Genomic DNA, 15,870 nt, shown 5'->3' on the forward strand with positions numbered 1-15,870 from the left:
CATCAATTTTGGAGGTCTAATAACACATTTTTTTTCTCGGAAACCGTAATACATTACGGTGTTTGGATGGCTGATTTCAATCGCTAAAGGCATCCTCTAAATCATCCTAAAATTTCGTCAATTTTGGAGGTGCCCAACGGGGTCAAATTCACCCCCAAAGTCCGCGCCGCGCTGTGTACCTATAGTGTCTAATAACACATTTTTTTTCTCGGAAACCGTAATACCTTACGGTGTTTGGATGGTTGATTTCAATTGCTAAAGGCATCCTCTAAATCATCCTAAAATTTCATCAATTTTGGAGGTGCCCAACGGGGTCAAATTCACCCCCAAAGTCCGCGCCGCGCTGTGTACCTATAGTGTCTAATAACACATTTTTTTTCTCGGAAACCGTAATACCTTACGGTGTTTGGATGGTTGATTTCAATTGCTAAAGGCATCCTCTAAATTATCCTAAAATTTCATCAATTTTGGAGGTGCCCAACGGGGTCAAATTCACCCCCAAAGTCCGCGCCGCGCTGTGTACCTATAGTGTCCAATAACAAATTTTTTTTCTCGGAAACCGTTATACCTTACGGTGTTTGGATGGTTGATATCAATTGCTAAAGGCATCCTCTAAATCATCCTAAAATTTCGTCAATTTTGGAGGTGCCCAGCGGGGTCAAATTCACCCCCAAAGTCCGCGCCGCGCTGTATACCTATAGTGTCTAATAACACATTTTTTTTCTCGGAAACCGTAATACATTACGGTGTTTGGATGGTTGATTTCAATTGCTAAAGGCATCCTCTAAATCATCCTAAAATTTCGTCAATTTTTAAGGTGCCCAACGGGGTCAAATTCACCCCCAAAGTCCGCGCCGCGCTGTGTACCTATAGTGTCTAATAACACATTTTTTTTCTCGGAAACCGTTATACCTTACGGTGTTTGGATGGTTGATTTCAATTGCTAAAGGCATCCTCTAAATCATCCTAAAATTTCATCAATTTTGAAGGTGCCCAACGGGGTCAAATTCACCCCCAAAGTCCGCGCCGCGGTGTATACTTATAGCGTCGAATAACAAATTTTTTTTCTCGGAAACCGTTATACCTTACGGTGTTTGGATGGTTGATTTAAATCGCTAAAGGCATCCTCTAAATCATCCTAAAATTTCATCAATTTTGGAGGTGCCCAACGGGGTCAAATTCACCCCCAAAGTCCGCGCCGCGCTGTGTACCTATAGTGTCTAATAACACATTTTTTTTCTCGGAAACCGTTATACCTTACGGTGTTTGGATGGTTGATTTCAATTGCTAAAGGCATCCTCTAAATCATCCTAAAATTTCATCAATTTTGAAGGTGCCCAACGGGGTCAAATTCACCCCTAAAGTCCCATCCGCGGTTTATAATACTGATTTTTTTTCTCGAAAACCGTTAGGGCTTACGGTGTTTTGAAAATTGATAAAAATACTTAGAAGTGTGTTCTATTATGTGGTAGAATTTCGTTTAATTCGAAGGTGCCCATCAGGGCGAAAACATCCCTTTTTCGGGGGTGAGGGTTGAAAAATTTTTTTTTTACCAAATGGGGGTGGTTAGCTGTTCTTGAGGGTAAGAGTGACCTGTGTGTGAAATTTGGTTACCCAAATCGTATTGGTTACGGAATTATTAATGTTTTAAGTTTATTGCTGGGATTTATGGATAACTTCACACCAGTCGTGACGTGTGTGGCATTTTTACCAACTTCATTAAAAATAATATTAGTTTGTATGTTCTCCCGCTTGTCAGACTGGTGAATGTATCTATTGATGGTGCCAGTTCACAAAAAAGGGGATCATCATGATTATGCTAATTATCGCTCAATTAGTATTCTTCCATTTTTTTCATGGTCTGTGAATGTGCTATCTATGATAAAATAATGGATTTTGTTGAGCATAACAACTTACTACATGTAAATCAATTTGGTTTTAGAAGGGCTTTGGATAGGGCTGAACATGCGTTAGCTAGAGCAGAGTATTGGTGTGGTGTTAATAAACTTTGTTTAAACTCTTTTCACATTTAAAAAGAGCGACTATCCCAATCCACCTTCAACAAAGTTTCTGGGTATTTATTTGGGGCCGCCTAATTTAAATTTTGCTGAGCATGTGCGGGAATTGGGAAATAAGATCACTAGAAACATCTTTATAGTAAGGAAGCTAAAAACGGAGGTAACTCAAGAGGCGATATTTAGCGCGTATTATGCACTGATTCATTCTTTGTTGTCATATTCAATACTTACGTGGGGTAGCAGTCCAAGTAGTGCTTATATTTTTGCACTGCAATGGAGACCGGGAGAGTAATGGGAGGTCTTGGGTACACAGAAGACTGCCGAGATGTTTTTAATAGATTGAAGATTTTAACTCCACCTTCACTTTTTATTCTCGAATGCGCTCTGTATGCTTTTGATAACACTGGACATTTTGCGATACATGCCGATATTCATGAGTATGATACTAGGAATAAGGATAAAATTTATAACAATTACTGTCGTTTATCCAAAACACAGCTTGGGCCAGAGTACTTATCTCGAGTGGTACTTAAGAAGCTGCCGAGTGAATTAATAGGAGAGTCTAATAGAAGGATGTTTAAAGGTAGCTTAAAAAAGATTTTGGTCTTGGTTTTTGTTTATGCTAGTGTATTTATTAAATAAGAAAATCTATTTATTTGGACGAGTGTAAGAGCAGCAGCTTAGTAACAGAATAAAGTATTATTATTATTATGTTTCTGATTGTTTTATAATTGTCCTCATGTAATGGAAACCACCCCACAGAATTTGTGAATCTATTTAGATACCAAAATTTGGGAACACGCCGTTTCTAGCAAAAATATGCTAAAGTGCGCCTTGCTGGAAAAATGGAAGAAAATTTCTCTTAGTTTTTTTGCTCTCTAGTCAATGTTTGACCTGCTTAAAATGATTATAAAAAAGCTTTCCTTTATAAAAACTTATTAAAAATTATAAATATTCTTTAGAAATATTGTTTATTGTCCGAGTTTTCGTTTATTCTTATATAACAGGATAAAAGCGGTTGATAAATTAAATAAAAGATTATTATATTAAATATTATAAAATGATGATATACAATATTCTAAATTTTTTTTCTAAAATTTAATATTACCAATGTGACATATTCATTCAAATTGTAAGTTGGGTTGGACTTTTTTGGACAACATGAATGGAAAACAAATCTGTGCATGTCAAACCGGTATTGTAAAGATATAATCCCAAAATTCAGGCTTAGTGAAAACCGGTGTTGCGAGCTCTTGTACTCTAGTACTCTCCACATTTCAAAAAATGAAAAAAAAGACATCCAGAAACAGAAATAATTTTTTTAATGTAAAAATAAACGTTTTTATCACTTATTTCAAGTATTACATTTAACTCATTCACAGTAATGATGTTGAATAGGTTAATTTGTGAAATTAGAACGTTGAATAGTCCTTACCACGAGTAACGTGAATGACTAATCGATTTTTGTTATTTTCCATTTCACGCCCATAAGTAGATGTGTGTTCCAACGAATATGTATTCAATTTCGTATGCTTTTAAGCGATGAGTTATTCGCATTACTCGGCGTAGGACTATAACTCGAAAATTAAATATTTGCCAAATTTTTTTTGTTAATAATCAAATATATTTGTATATAACCGATGATTAAAATAAAACTCATCAAATGGCAAAAAGTTCTTTTTGTTTTGTTTTTATTCAATTTTATTTTTAATTTTAACAAGCTACAATTTAATCAATTTACTCTAGCAATTAAACAAAACTGGATGGTTACTTAATGGTTAGAATAGTTTAATGGATTTTTTACGTAAAATGAAAAACATATTTTTAAACAAAAAATGTGCAGAGTAAATGCAAAAATATACAAAAAACGTAGTGAATTAAGTTTTAACAAATATGTTTTTTTATTATTTTCTAATTACATTTATCGAATGATAATTAAATATTTAGTAATAATTGCGTAAAACTTCTATATTATAAACTTTATTTAGTAACGAATTTTAAAATTTAATTTTTTTTGTGTAGTTTATATAAAAATTAAAATCAAATTTGAATAAAATTTGAACCGTTTTGTAATCGTGGTGTTTTATTATTACTGTTTGTTGTTGGATCGTCGCATCTCTTTGGCGTCTCTGCGCCGCCGCCACCGATCCAATGCGTTGTCGGGCTTCATCACCTGGTAGCAAGCAGCAGCAAAACCGTACGAACAAAACGGACGCACGAGTTCGCGTAGAGTTGCTGCTAGAACTCGGTCGTCATCGTCGACGCTGTTAAATTATATAGCACTATTTTACATCATATTATTCGCGAGTGATCGTCTCAGAAAGTGTATGTGTGGTCTAATGTGAAGTGATTACAAACGACTTTTTTCGGATTTATTTAGTTGTACGAGTTTTTCGTAATAATAATATTTTGACCTATTCTATGTACGTATGTTGATTTAAATTTAAATGTGCGTTAATTTTACGTTACATCGAATTTGAATTCGTTTGTATAAAATTATACGCGAACCTATAACAAAATCAATGTAACAAAATTTGTGACATAAATGGAAACGAATTGTTTGAAATTTGAAACATAAAACAATTTTGATATTTTTTGGTTCTTTAGGAAACAATCTGACGAGTTGTTTGCCTTCGAAAATTCGCTGTCAATACGTTTTAACTTTTGCAATCTTTTGTTTCTTTAAAAGCAAGCAAAGCAAAGTCTCTTTGTTGAAAGTTTTTTCCTCGTTCGATATTTTTAATGGTGAGATGCTGATTAGTCATTGCATTGTCACGGCTATATGATGATTTCAGTTATGAACGTAAGCAGTCATTAATGTCACCTTAACAATTGATTATTAATGCAAATGTATTGGTAGTCGATTGTGGAAATAGTATGCATTTCGAATTGTAAAACGATAAGATCGGGATTTGCATATTATAATTTTTTGTCACTTTAATAAATTTAAAAGGAATTTATGACAAACGCAAGAACTACATTCTAATTTTAAAGCAAGAGGTTTTCTTTCCTAGTTCGTGACAATCTCTTAGTTCTTATGTCAAGTGCTCTCATGTGTAACCTTGTTTCTTCTTTCCCGCTACATTTATATTGAAGGGATTCATATTCCAGACGAGTGTTTATCAAACTTTGCCAGGAGTTTAAAGACACTTGTGTTAATTTAAATATAACAATACCCTTTATTTTTAACTAATCTTTCGCAACTCAAACAATCGTTATCAAATACGTCGTGTAAAAAAATGTGTAATTATTTTTCTTGCTATATCTTGTTTTATTATTTTGTCATCTTCTTGTCAAGTGGCGCCTAAAAGGAATTAAATCGTGATGATTACGTTTTCATTTTAATCAGTATCTTTTCATTGTAATAGTTTTAAAGTGCAAATCATACAGCAATGATGATTTCTTGAAATATAGAAATTTTCCACGTGAAATTATTTTTCAACAAATGTACATAGTGCATAAGTACTAGATACATATTTATATTTTTCTCTATATTTATGCATCTCTGTGTATATGATTCCTATTTTTAGTTTATTTGTTGGAAAAAGTGTTGGAATTTCCAGAAAGATTAAGAATTTGTTTATGTAAATAACCAAAAAATGCATAATCGCCCCCCAAAAATTGTTACATATCTTATTTTATCATTGTTAATAGTGCGACAAAAAAAGTGTACTCGTTTTGCTTATCAGATAATCTAGGCATCCTTTATTCTATGTTTATTCTGACAGAGGAACCGTTTAAATTTACATATCTTGTTGGGAAAATGTCCTAAATCATCATAAATTATACATGAGTGTACTCACCTTTGTGTTACTACGCTCTCCTTAACATAATTATTTGTTAACATGTATTATTATACTTTTTTATATATTAATAATTGATTCAACACACTAAATATCATATAATTCTAATTGAAACCTGAAACTATAATCAAATTTCTACACGAGCGAACCTTTTGTGATAAATATCCGCATTTCAAGTTGTTTTCAAAGATAATACAGTATGTACACATGACCTGACTCGAAACTCATTTTAGTTGAAATGAGTTTTCAGGGTTTGTATTATAGACAACATAAATTTAACGCCCTCGTTTGAAACACAACCGCACACATTCGACATTGATCTTTTTAAAATGTTTAGTTATTAATGATGTAATGCAACGTGCAGGAATGGCAAACTTTAACGTATAATTGAACCCAATTAGGCATGAGACAACTTCTACAATATTTATACACATTTTCCCGGCTACATTTATATAAATACCAAACAAAAAACGGTTGTTTTTGAAAGTGCGAGTCTTACAGACAGCAAGATTAATTAAAATAAGTTAAACGCGGAACCTTTCTCTCTGATGGTGAAGTTATAAATTGGGATTTTATCGTAAACAGTTCAATACATGCGAAACTATGTAGGTGTGAAAAATCGATCACACTGCGCTGCAAATTTAGAACTCCTCTCTTAATTATAGTGTTCGTTCTCCCTTGAAGTGTACCAGAACCTTTTTATATTTTCGATGGTAAAGCTGAAATAACGCAATAAATATTTTCGCGGAATATGTAGTTCATAAAATGTACAGGATAGAGTATGAGTGGTGTTTATAAACAGTGTTAATTTATTGAATTATGATTTGATTACGCTGTTAAATAATTTTTTATTTTTTTTTGTTTTATAATATTTTCGAGTTATTGCGAGGGAACACCCAGAGGAACTCCAGGCCGTTCCCGAAGCGCTTAAAAAGTGTATATACATATTGCCAAATGTATGAATCGATTAACGATTTGTGTGTTTATTTATTTTATGAGGTCTTATTTTGAGCTCTTTGTCTTGCTATAAGTTTTAATCATTTTGAATAATATTCTTTTTGAAATTATATAGTAACGTTCCTACAATTATATTATACTAATCCGTGTAACGCCACCTTACCAGGTTGTGATGGTTAGTTTCTAGATGATTAGTTGTATTATGTGCCAAAAGCAATAAGAAGTTTAGGCTATAACAATGCCAAATTATTGAAAACTGTTGAAATGAGTTGGGTAACGTTAAGATCGTTACCCAACTGAGTTATGATGAGTTATCACAAAATACTATTTTGAACCTTTGTCATGTATTGGGAACCATTTAGAGAGAGATTAGAGTAATTAGAAATATTGAGCGGAATTATGCGATATTGGGAGCAGTGCATGATATAAAATTTAAAATTCTATATCTCTCAATATGAGAACGATTTAGAACCATTGTGAAATATTTAGAATAATTGGGGCCCAATAACCAACGATGGGAGTAATTTAGCGATATTCAGAATCGATTTTGAATAATTTATGACCATTCGAAATAATTGGAAGTAGTTAGAAGAATTGAGAGAAAGCAGAGAACCATAAAGATCTATTGAGAGACAATAATTGTGCGTTTTGAATAATTTCTAACTAATGAGAGGTATTGGACGATATTGAAAGACTTTGAAGATCGTGCATTCAACTATAGAGCTATAGAAAGATATTAACAGTCAGTGAGATGTATTGAAAGGAATTTGGAGCCATTGAGAAGTATTGGACGATATTGAAACTCACTCAAGATGGACTATTGAGAGATATGAGGAAGACATTTCTGATTTATTCCACAACCTCTTTGCATAAGTACCAAATGAAGGGTTAATATAATATTAAATAGTAATTGAGATAGATGAATATGCAGAATTAAAAGTACTATTAGGAAAACAAAAATTTTTTATAGATTTTTTTCTTGATTTCTTTTGAGTAACACTTTCTTTATTATCCTAATGACTTGTAGTCATTTAGATTCCAGTCTCTAGTTTAGTTGATTATGGTCTTCTTCCCCTTATTTGTTCCCACAACATTCCAACCAAACCACGTACTAACATCTAATTTTCTACGTAGCGTGTCCAGTATTTTCTTTGGTCGTAGCTATTGTAAGAACTGGTTTCTGGCGTCTATATCTAGAAAACTAACTTATCTTGAGTTTTATTGCAAATTCTACATTATTTTGTAGTACTTTATTATTATTAGATTTATTTTTAAATTCATGTTTAATATTTTGACGTGCACATACCATAAATATTACAAAATAATGAACAGGCATGTTGGAATCTCTTTTCGTCGACCTAGTGTACAGAATGCTCGCGGTAGGAGAATACCAAAAGGAAAATAAACGTAGGAGAATATTCGACCTTTGAATGCCGCGTGTCGGATCTCGCCGGACTATACACAGAAGGCAGCTGGGGGCCCCTTTCTAAATAGTTTATTTCTCTCTCTAGTTCCCGGCTATTCGCTGTATGAAGGAAACTTCGTCAAACCAACGGAACCGGTTACTTTGACGCTCGGCGAAGCCCTCGGTTTCAAACACGGACAAAACAAAAAATGAACCAAGTTGCAGATTTTCAAACAACCAAGTGACGACTACCGAATGGAATCCGGCTGATTATTTCATTTTAAGTGGCGGCAGAGGCGGCTTACTTTGCTCTCTTTGTCCCTAAGCCAATTAAAACTTTCCGCAAGTGCGGAGGCGGCTTCATATCTTATATACACTAAAAATGAAATGAACACTTAACGTGATAATGTTGTGAATCTCTGGTCCTAAAATTATCAAATGTATTTAACTTCATAATTGAATTTTATACTTTTTATTATAAATTAATTAAAAGGCATAGGTAATAACTTCTCGCGGTTTAGGTCAATTAATCGATAACTTGTCCAATTAAAATAACAGAACATACTAAACATTTCCGACTTTTCCAATCTCATTTTATGTATGTTATCAAGAACCTAAACTATACTCATAACCGATTTTCCTCGCGTTTAATTGGTCACGTTTCCGATTGAACGAGTTCTTAGACTTTTCCAATTTCACTTAACGGTCCGCTTCGCTCGTTCGATATTCCATCTGGAAACCCTGGTTACTATGCAATATTGTTGAATGCATTTTTATTATTCGAGAGGGAGAAAGAAACGACGGCCGTCAAACAAACACTTCTCGAGATAACGAAATTGCTCAAGACGGTGTGAAGATAGCAAAAGCTCGGCAGATTGTATTTTGGTGTCGACATCACATCGTATCACGTTCTGACGTTTAATTTTCCGTAGATTCCTATCGCGTGGAAACATCTCTTTCCAGTAGACCGCAGGATGTGACGTTGATTGTTCCTAACAATGTTATCAACAATTAGATTTAACTCCATAAAAATGTTGTATGTTAGTAAAAAAGACAAACGTTACAAAACTACTTCAATATGTGTATTTTTGTTTGGCAATCAAAAACCTTTCAATTTTTAAGAGGTGAAATGAATGTAGTTCTTGCGTTATTTTTACATAATTGTTAACAAGAAATTTATTTTAGAATTCCCATTATCGTGTTTATATACCATTTATTTAAAAAAGGTGCTTTAAATTTGACGTTTACATGAATTATGACCTAATAAATTTGTTTCCGTGAAGAAAACTTTCCATTCTTCCTCATTAAAAAAAAAACACGATTTCCTGTAAAATAAATGTGAAAGATGTTAATAATCAGGTTCAATTTAAAATGCTAACATAACGATATCACTTATTTTTTAATTAGTGCTGTGATCAGACATCGAACTAAAAGAAAAACTCAGAGCTTCAATAAAAACAAGTAATGACCCGAACATTATTTTCCAAACAACATTAACTCTTAGTTTCTTTAGAAGTATTTATTAATTGCGAATTAACAAATAATCTCAAATAAGCTAGTTATTCTTTATTAATTATATTTTCTGAGTTATTTCATAAATCAATATTTTCGCGATTAATACAGAATTGGCAATGTTCTATACTTAACTGTAATCAATAAAATGCTAATACATTAATAATTAACATTAATTACTAATAAATAAATAAATAAATATCGTACTAAACGTTGCAATTGTTGTACAGCTTGGTAAGTCAGGGACATTTTTCCCATCTGCAATTATGATAAATTGATATAATGGCCTTGTTGATTCTCTTTTGCATTAAAGATGTAATTTATTTTAGCTCACCACTTACAAATTTTCTCATCGCCCCACAAACTGTTAAATATACTCAGACTAAAAATAGTTTCTCTTATTAACAGAGTCAAAATACAAACCCACACTTTTTATGATTCATTAAAAAATTTAAAGTTTTACTTGACAGTTTATACTTATAAATTACGCCGTCAGTTATTATTATTTATGTTGTTGAAGAATTCTTCACACTTTTTGCTATATTTATTGAAATTTCTGATATAAATATGTCCAGGAGGAATCGTTTATATAATTAAAGTTATATACTACTATTGTATTGCTTTTAAATTAATCTGATTCTTCTGTAAATAATTCTTTTGCTAAAATTTCAAAATATATTTTGTCCACGATATATAACCATAAATGTACCACCATAAATAGTTATTCATCCATCATTAATTTGGATATTTGCTCTAGGTATATCGACCTTTAATGGCATCATGTAGATTTACGCAAATAATTAAAAAAAAATACACCAACTTAGACAGGAACCAGATTCTTGCATAACAAATAGACAAACCAGATTTTAAGTTCTCCAAAGTTTTAGGTTCTTTAACAGGTCATAAATATCATAGAGGACACATAACATGGGTTACTGCAATAACATATATTTCTATCACCGTTGTAAATAACAGCAGATGTTGTGTTCCAGTTATATGGTCAAATACCACAAATTCATTGATTCTTATGTGATTACAGAATTTTGCTACACCATTATCTGTTATTATTTTAATCAATTCGCATATGTACTAAGCTGCATTTAAAACTATCTCCATTTTGGTGATTGAGTGGTTGATGTTGTTTGGGACTTGGGACATTATTACGGATTCTAAAAATCTATACCGGCATCTATAGGCATAAGTTTCTTTTAAACACATCTTTTATAAAATCTTAGTATTACAATAAAAAGTCTTTGAATGTATAAGTTACTTTATTTTGAGCATAATTAGCTAAAAGCCAAAGATGTAATTATCAAGTGTCACATCATGAAAAAATCATTAATAAATGATGATTAGTTACAAAACACTTACATCACTTTGAATTATCGATGGCAATATATACTAAGCACTTTAACAAGAACACAAACGTGAACACCAATTTGACTGACATTAAGTCATTACGGTAACGATCAAATAATATAAATGTGGTGCGTTGAAAGAGTTCTTAAGTTTTTTTTTTTTTGAAATCATATTCTAGTAACTAGTTGATAAAGTGTAGGTAATTGCATTATTAAATCATTCTACATAAAGCCAAAGGTAATATTTACAAACTTATCTTATCAATTAGTTTTATATCGGTGTCCTTCTCGCCATTTCTGATATTTTATAGCCTGCAAAATAACATTCACATATTTTTCATACTGTAGCTAAAAACCTCTACAACTAGATGGTAGAAAGTTTGCTAGGAAAGTATATTTTCTTTCCAAAAAAGTCGTATGGTTGCGAGTTGTTTGCTAGTTCAGGTAGGCATTGTGCAACACATTTCCTACATTTAAACAAAAGATTTCGTGATTTCCGAATTTTCATGGTCATAAAAATGAAAATTGAGACAATTTTGAAAAATGAAATGTTGTAAAGAACTATAAACATGAGTATAACAGCCGATTATTATATTGTTTTGGTTCATTTTTTTTTAGTATTGCACCTTTACATTGTAATGCAGAAGTGTTCATCATTTTTCCTTCGCTGACATGGAAAATAAACCGCCACTCTGTCTGTGGTGCTGTCAGTTTGCTTCCTTTGCTATGCAGTTTTTCTTGTCTACTATTCCCACTTGTCTTCAACTTCCTTATGTAAAGTGTTCACATTTGATGCTATGCTCTGTTATAGGATTTTCTGATCCTAAAACAATTGCCAAGAAATCCTTAGTCGCGAATATATCTGAATCTCGTGTTTTTTATATCAAGATGTGATATTATTAGAGGTGGAAGAGATATCTTAATTTTTGCACATGTGTTTTCTCATCCAAAAGGACAAGCACGTTTAGCATTGTGATGACTGTGGTTGTGAAGTAATAATATCAATCCACAACATTTTGGATGTATGACGAGTTCGTTTAAATGAACTCAAGAATTCTGCGATGGTATCCATATTCTTTGTATTCGTTGTGAATAACGTTTTGCAGATTCTTGACCAGAAATATTTTTGATTTGTTAAAGATCGTATACCGCTTCATCCAACACATTGAAAAGATTGGTAAACGATACATTAACTTTAACTGCGGAGATTTTTAGGCAGATGCATGTGTGTGTAATACCAGCCCTTTGATGATTCATAACTAGTATTCCCAGTTCACGCTCTCTTAGGCTTAAGCTATAGTAAATTATGCAAAGTTAAGAATATGTTATATATTTCTCTTGCTGATGATTTTAAAAACAAGAAATATATCAGCAATATGTCAGAATCAATCAAATAGAAATATACAACAATTCGTTTTGGAAGCACATTGGAATGCTATAAATTCCAGTAACCACGCATGGTCAAGAAATCTTGAAGTACCTTGAGCTGAATGCGCTTACGGCGCTCTGATCTTTTGCTGGTATAGACGCGGGCTGAGGCTGTTGAGCAATGGAGCTCGAGGTTCGTAGCACATCTCGAAACTTCCTAAGAGTTACTATGGCGTTACATCCCTTGATGAGATTTGGTCTTATAAACAATCTGCCTTCACTCCACTCTATTAAGTGCTGCCATTCTACAATATTGAACACGTCGCTTCTTTATATCGTTAGTCACATCGTCTATCCATCTCATTCTAGGTCTTCCGCTATTTTTAGGTATATCTGGTTTGCTCGCAAATACTTTCTTTGCTTTCCTGGTTTCACTCATTCTTCAGATGTATCCCATTCTTTGAGCTTTAGCACACCTAACAATGTTTTCTTTTTGTGAGCAAAGAAACATGCATTTTCAACTCTTATTCTGTCTTGTTATCATTTCTGAGTAAAATACTCTGGTACCTGATGCTTTCCACATCTTCAAAGTTGTACTCGGCAACAGTTAAATTTTGCGGAGTTCTTCTATCTTACATAAAACTATAATATTATTTATTATTTACGATATGGCTCATTTTTTCATTCCCAATATCTATATATTTATTATTTGTAATTATTTATAAATTTTTAATTCTTATATGTAATTAAAATTATATTTTTTATTTTTAATCTGTTTATCATAATAAATTATTGCATAACAACAAAAATACAATTCGTTTCCAATATGAATAGTCGCAAAATAGAAACTAAAAACTTTCTGTTAAGTAACGACATTAAAATTTATTGCAGTCCATATGCTTCTCAACTAATAGAGGAGTTTCGGTCAAAGGTTGAGGTTATCAAGATTGCGGTAACCTCTTAACTCTACCGCGTTGCATCGTGTCGACATTTTAAAAGTTACGGACGTAAACGGTTTCAAATCAGTCCTTCAACCATCAACTATTTGACTAACTACTCAAGATACAAACAGCATAATGAACCAAACGTTAAATTTAAACGTTTATTGTTAATTTGTTTTTCGATGTATTAAGGAGTGTTAATAAACAATCGGTGCTTAATAAAATACCATGTATGAAGTGTCCAGTGGCGTTGGTAGTAAATTAGACGCGGCAGCCGCTATGAGACAGTCTGCATCAAGACCACAAATGACCGTTAAAAATCAAATGTTAAAATTTTTGAGGAGATCGAAATCGTTGGTTAGTCGAACTCCTACAGGCGCGGAAAGTAGTAATAACCAACAGCACATCGTACCACCAACAGAAAGAAATCATCATCATCATCGAAATAGTCATATTCCTGGTGAGGTGCATCATCATCAAAAAATTAATTCGCAAAATCCTCGGAATGGAGTTGTCGTTGCTATCGCTGATGGTTTACCTTTTGTGGTTGGCAATAAAAAAGCAGCGAGAAAAAAGGTTTGTGATATTAATTTTTTTTTTCTAACCAATTTTATTTTAAAATCCTCCTAATTTTATTTTATCTTCATTTTATGAACTAACTTCCTCAAGGACGATATAAACTTTCCCATTACTACGTAATAATGAGAACAGACGATTCGGATTTGGCGAATTACGCGTTTCGTCTGAAATTGCTTTCTCACGGTATAATTAATCTGAATAAATAGATGATGAAGATGACGTTCTTTTATAGCTAACGGGACTGTTCCTCAAAAAAAACTTTTCTCCCGCGATAAAGTTACCGTTCTCCAACACCTTCTCTTATTTGCGAACGCCAAGTTTTACCCATTATTTATTTAGTTTTAGACTGCGACGTTTATGAAGATGATAACTCACGTTTAGTGCATTCATAAATCTTTACACTTGTAATTGCATTTAACGTTTTAGTATCAGCAACACAGATACATTGTGTTTTCAATTAGTTACAATTTTCCAACATAGCACGAAATTCGGTATCAATTACTATGAGTAATAAAGTTGAAAATTTTAATTAATTTTCTCTCTGTTGTCGTTTATTTTTAAATATATGAATTCATTAGTTTAATTAATAAAAGCTTAATTTACTTAATTAAACATATAAAGCTCTTTCACCAACAATTCTGTTTGCTTTTAGGGTTCGTATATTAATAATAGATATTTAAGTTAATTAATATTCTTATCAACTTCAGAAAACAGTGATTATTAAATTATATTATTAAAAGTCGGTTTAACCTAAAGAGTCTTGTCAAGTTAGTTCAAAGTTCATTAGTGACTAATAAACGATTGTGTACTTTTCTTAATCACCATACAAACGGAATTTACCATTAAATGTATTTGTGGCATTTCCTATCGTAGTCGTTCCGTTTGTATCAGTTGAAGAGTAAACGTTAGTTCGAAAATAAAATTCGTTGGAGAACATTATGGGAAACATTCAAGTGTGTCTTTTAAATTCCCGTCAAAATAAAAAACGAAAAAGAAAAGCGCGTGAGTTTCACGAGTATTTAAAAATGTTGGACCAATTCAATTCAAAAGATCGTGTTGTTGATTGGTTAAAATCGTCCGATTTGGAAACATTTGAAGTTGATGAAGTTGAAATAGGACAATTTTACAGTTCGTTACAAACGCTTAGGTTTAAGTGTTACAATAGAAATAGTAATAGAATCTGTAAGTTGTATCATAGTACTACTTTTTGATTTAATTTAATTTGATGTTAATTATTTATTTATTTATGTTAAAACGTTATTATAATAATGAATATTAAAAATGGATTGTTACATTTTTTTGTTGGCATATTAAAGTGTTTTTTGGCACGCATATTATTCTATTGTTAACCAGGCCATTTTAAAACTATCGTTTGATTTCTGACACGTATGTGTATGCTGTGGAAGTATCGCTTCCTGTTCTTTGACGTATCGTGTATAAATAGATGCGGTCAAACTTGCTTGTTGAATAATAAGTAATACCAAAACCGTTTAGAATACTAATGAGATTTCATCCTATAAAAACGAGATAAACCATAGTCACCTGAGAAATAAAACTTTTCACAAGGATAATATCATAAATTATTTTATGTTTTATGACATTTTCATTTAGAAATATTTTAACGATTTATATGTAAACTTTAAAGATATATGTAATTAATGTACTCAATGGTATTGAATGTGTCTTGTGACACATAACAAATGTCTTTATTATGATTAATATTGCCTCAATTTACATGGGTATAATCTAGAACACGAATCGAATATGAAATATGGTAATCGATTTATCAATTAAGGCGACCTTTCGAAGGTATTTAACCAAAATCTATTTTATATTACATTAAATAAATTCGGAATTTAGAAATTGATTTTATGTTTACTTAAATTAACTGTTGAAAATTAAATAGTTTGGCCTGTTATTTATATGGAA

The 15,870-nt window shown here is 32.1% G+C and overlaps 1 protein-coding gene across 1 annotated transcript in view; it reads left to right on the plus strand.

Annotated features, from left to right (window-relative positions):
• The first annotated feature begins 4,224 nt into the window (after positions 1 to 4,224).
• LOC111417052 (serine/threonine-protein kinase MARK2) overlaps positions 4,225 to 15,870 on the plus strand; it is an 81,336-nt gene continuing 69,690 nt past the window's right edge. The window contains exons 1-2 of the mRNA XM_023049290.2: positions 4,225 to 4,441; positions 13,313 to 13,938. Of these exons, the coding sequence (XP_022905058.2) occupies positions 13,591 to 13,938 (348 nt within the window). The 5' untranslated portion in view covers positions 4,225 to 4,441; positions 13,313 to 13,590. The remainder of the gene's footprint in view (positions 4,442 to 13,312; positions 13,939 to 15,870) is intronic.

The sequence above is a fragment of the Onthophagus taurus genome, chromosome 1, assembly GCF_036711975.1.
Source record: "Onthophagus taurus isolate NC chromosome 1, IU_Otau_3.0, whole genome shotgun sequence".
Taxonomy (NCBI): Eukaryota; Metazoa; Arthropoda; class Insecta; order Coleoptera; family Scarabaeidae; genus Onthophagus; species Onthophagus taurus.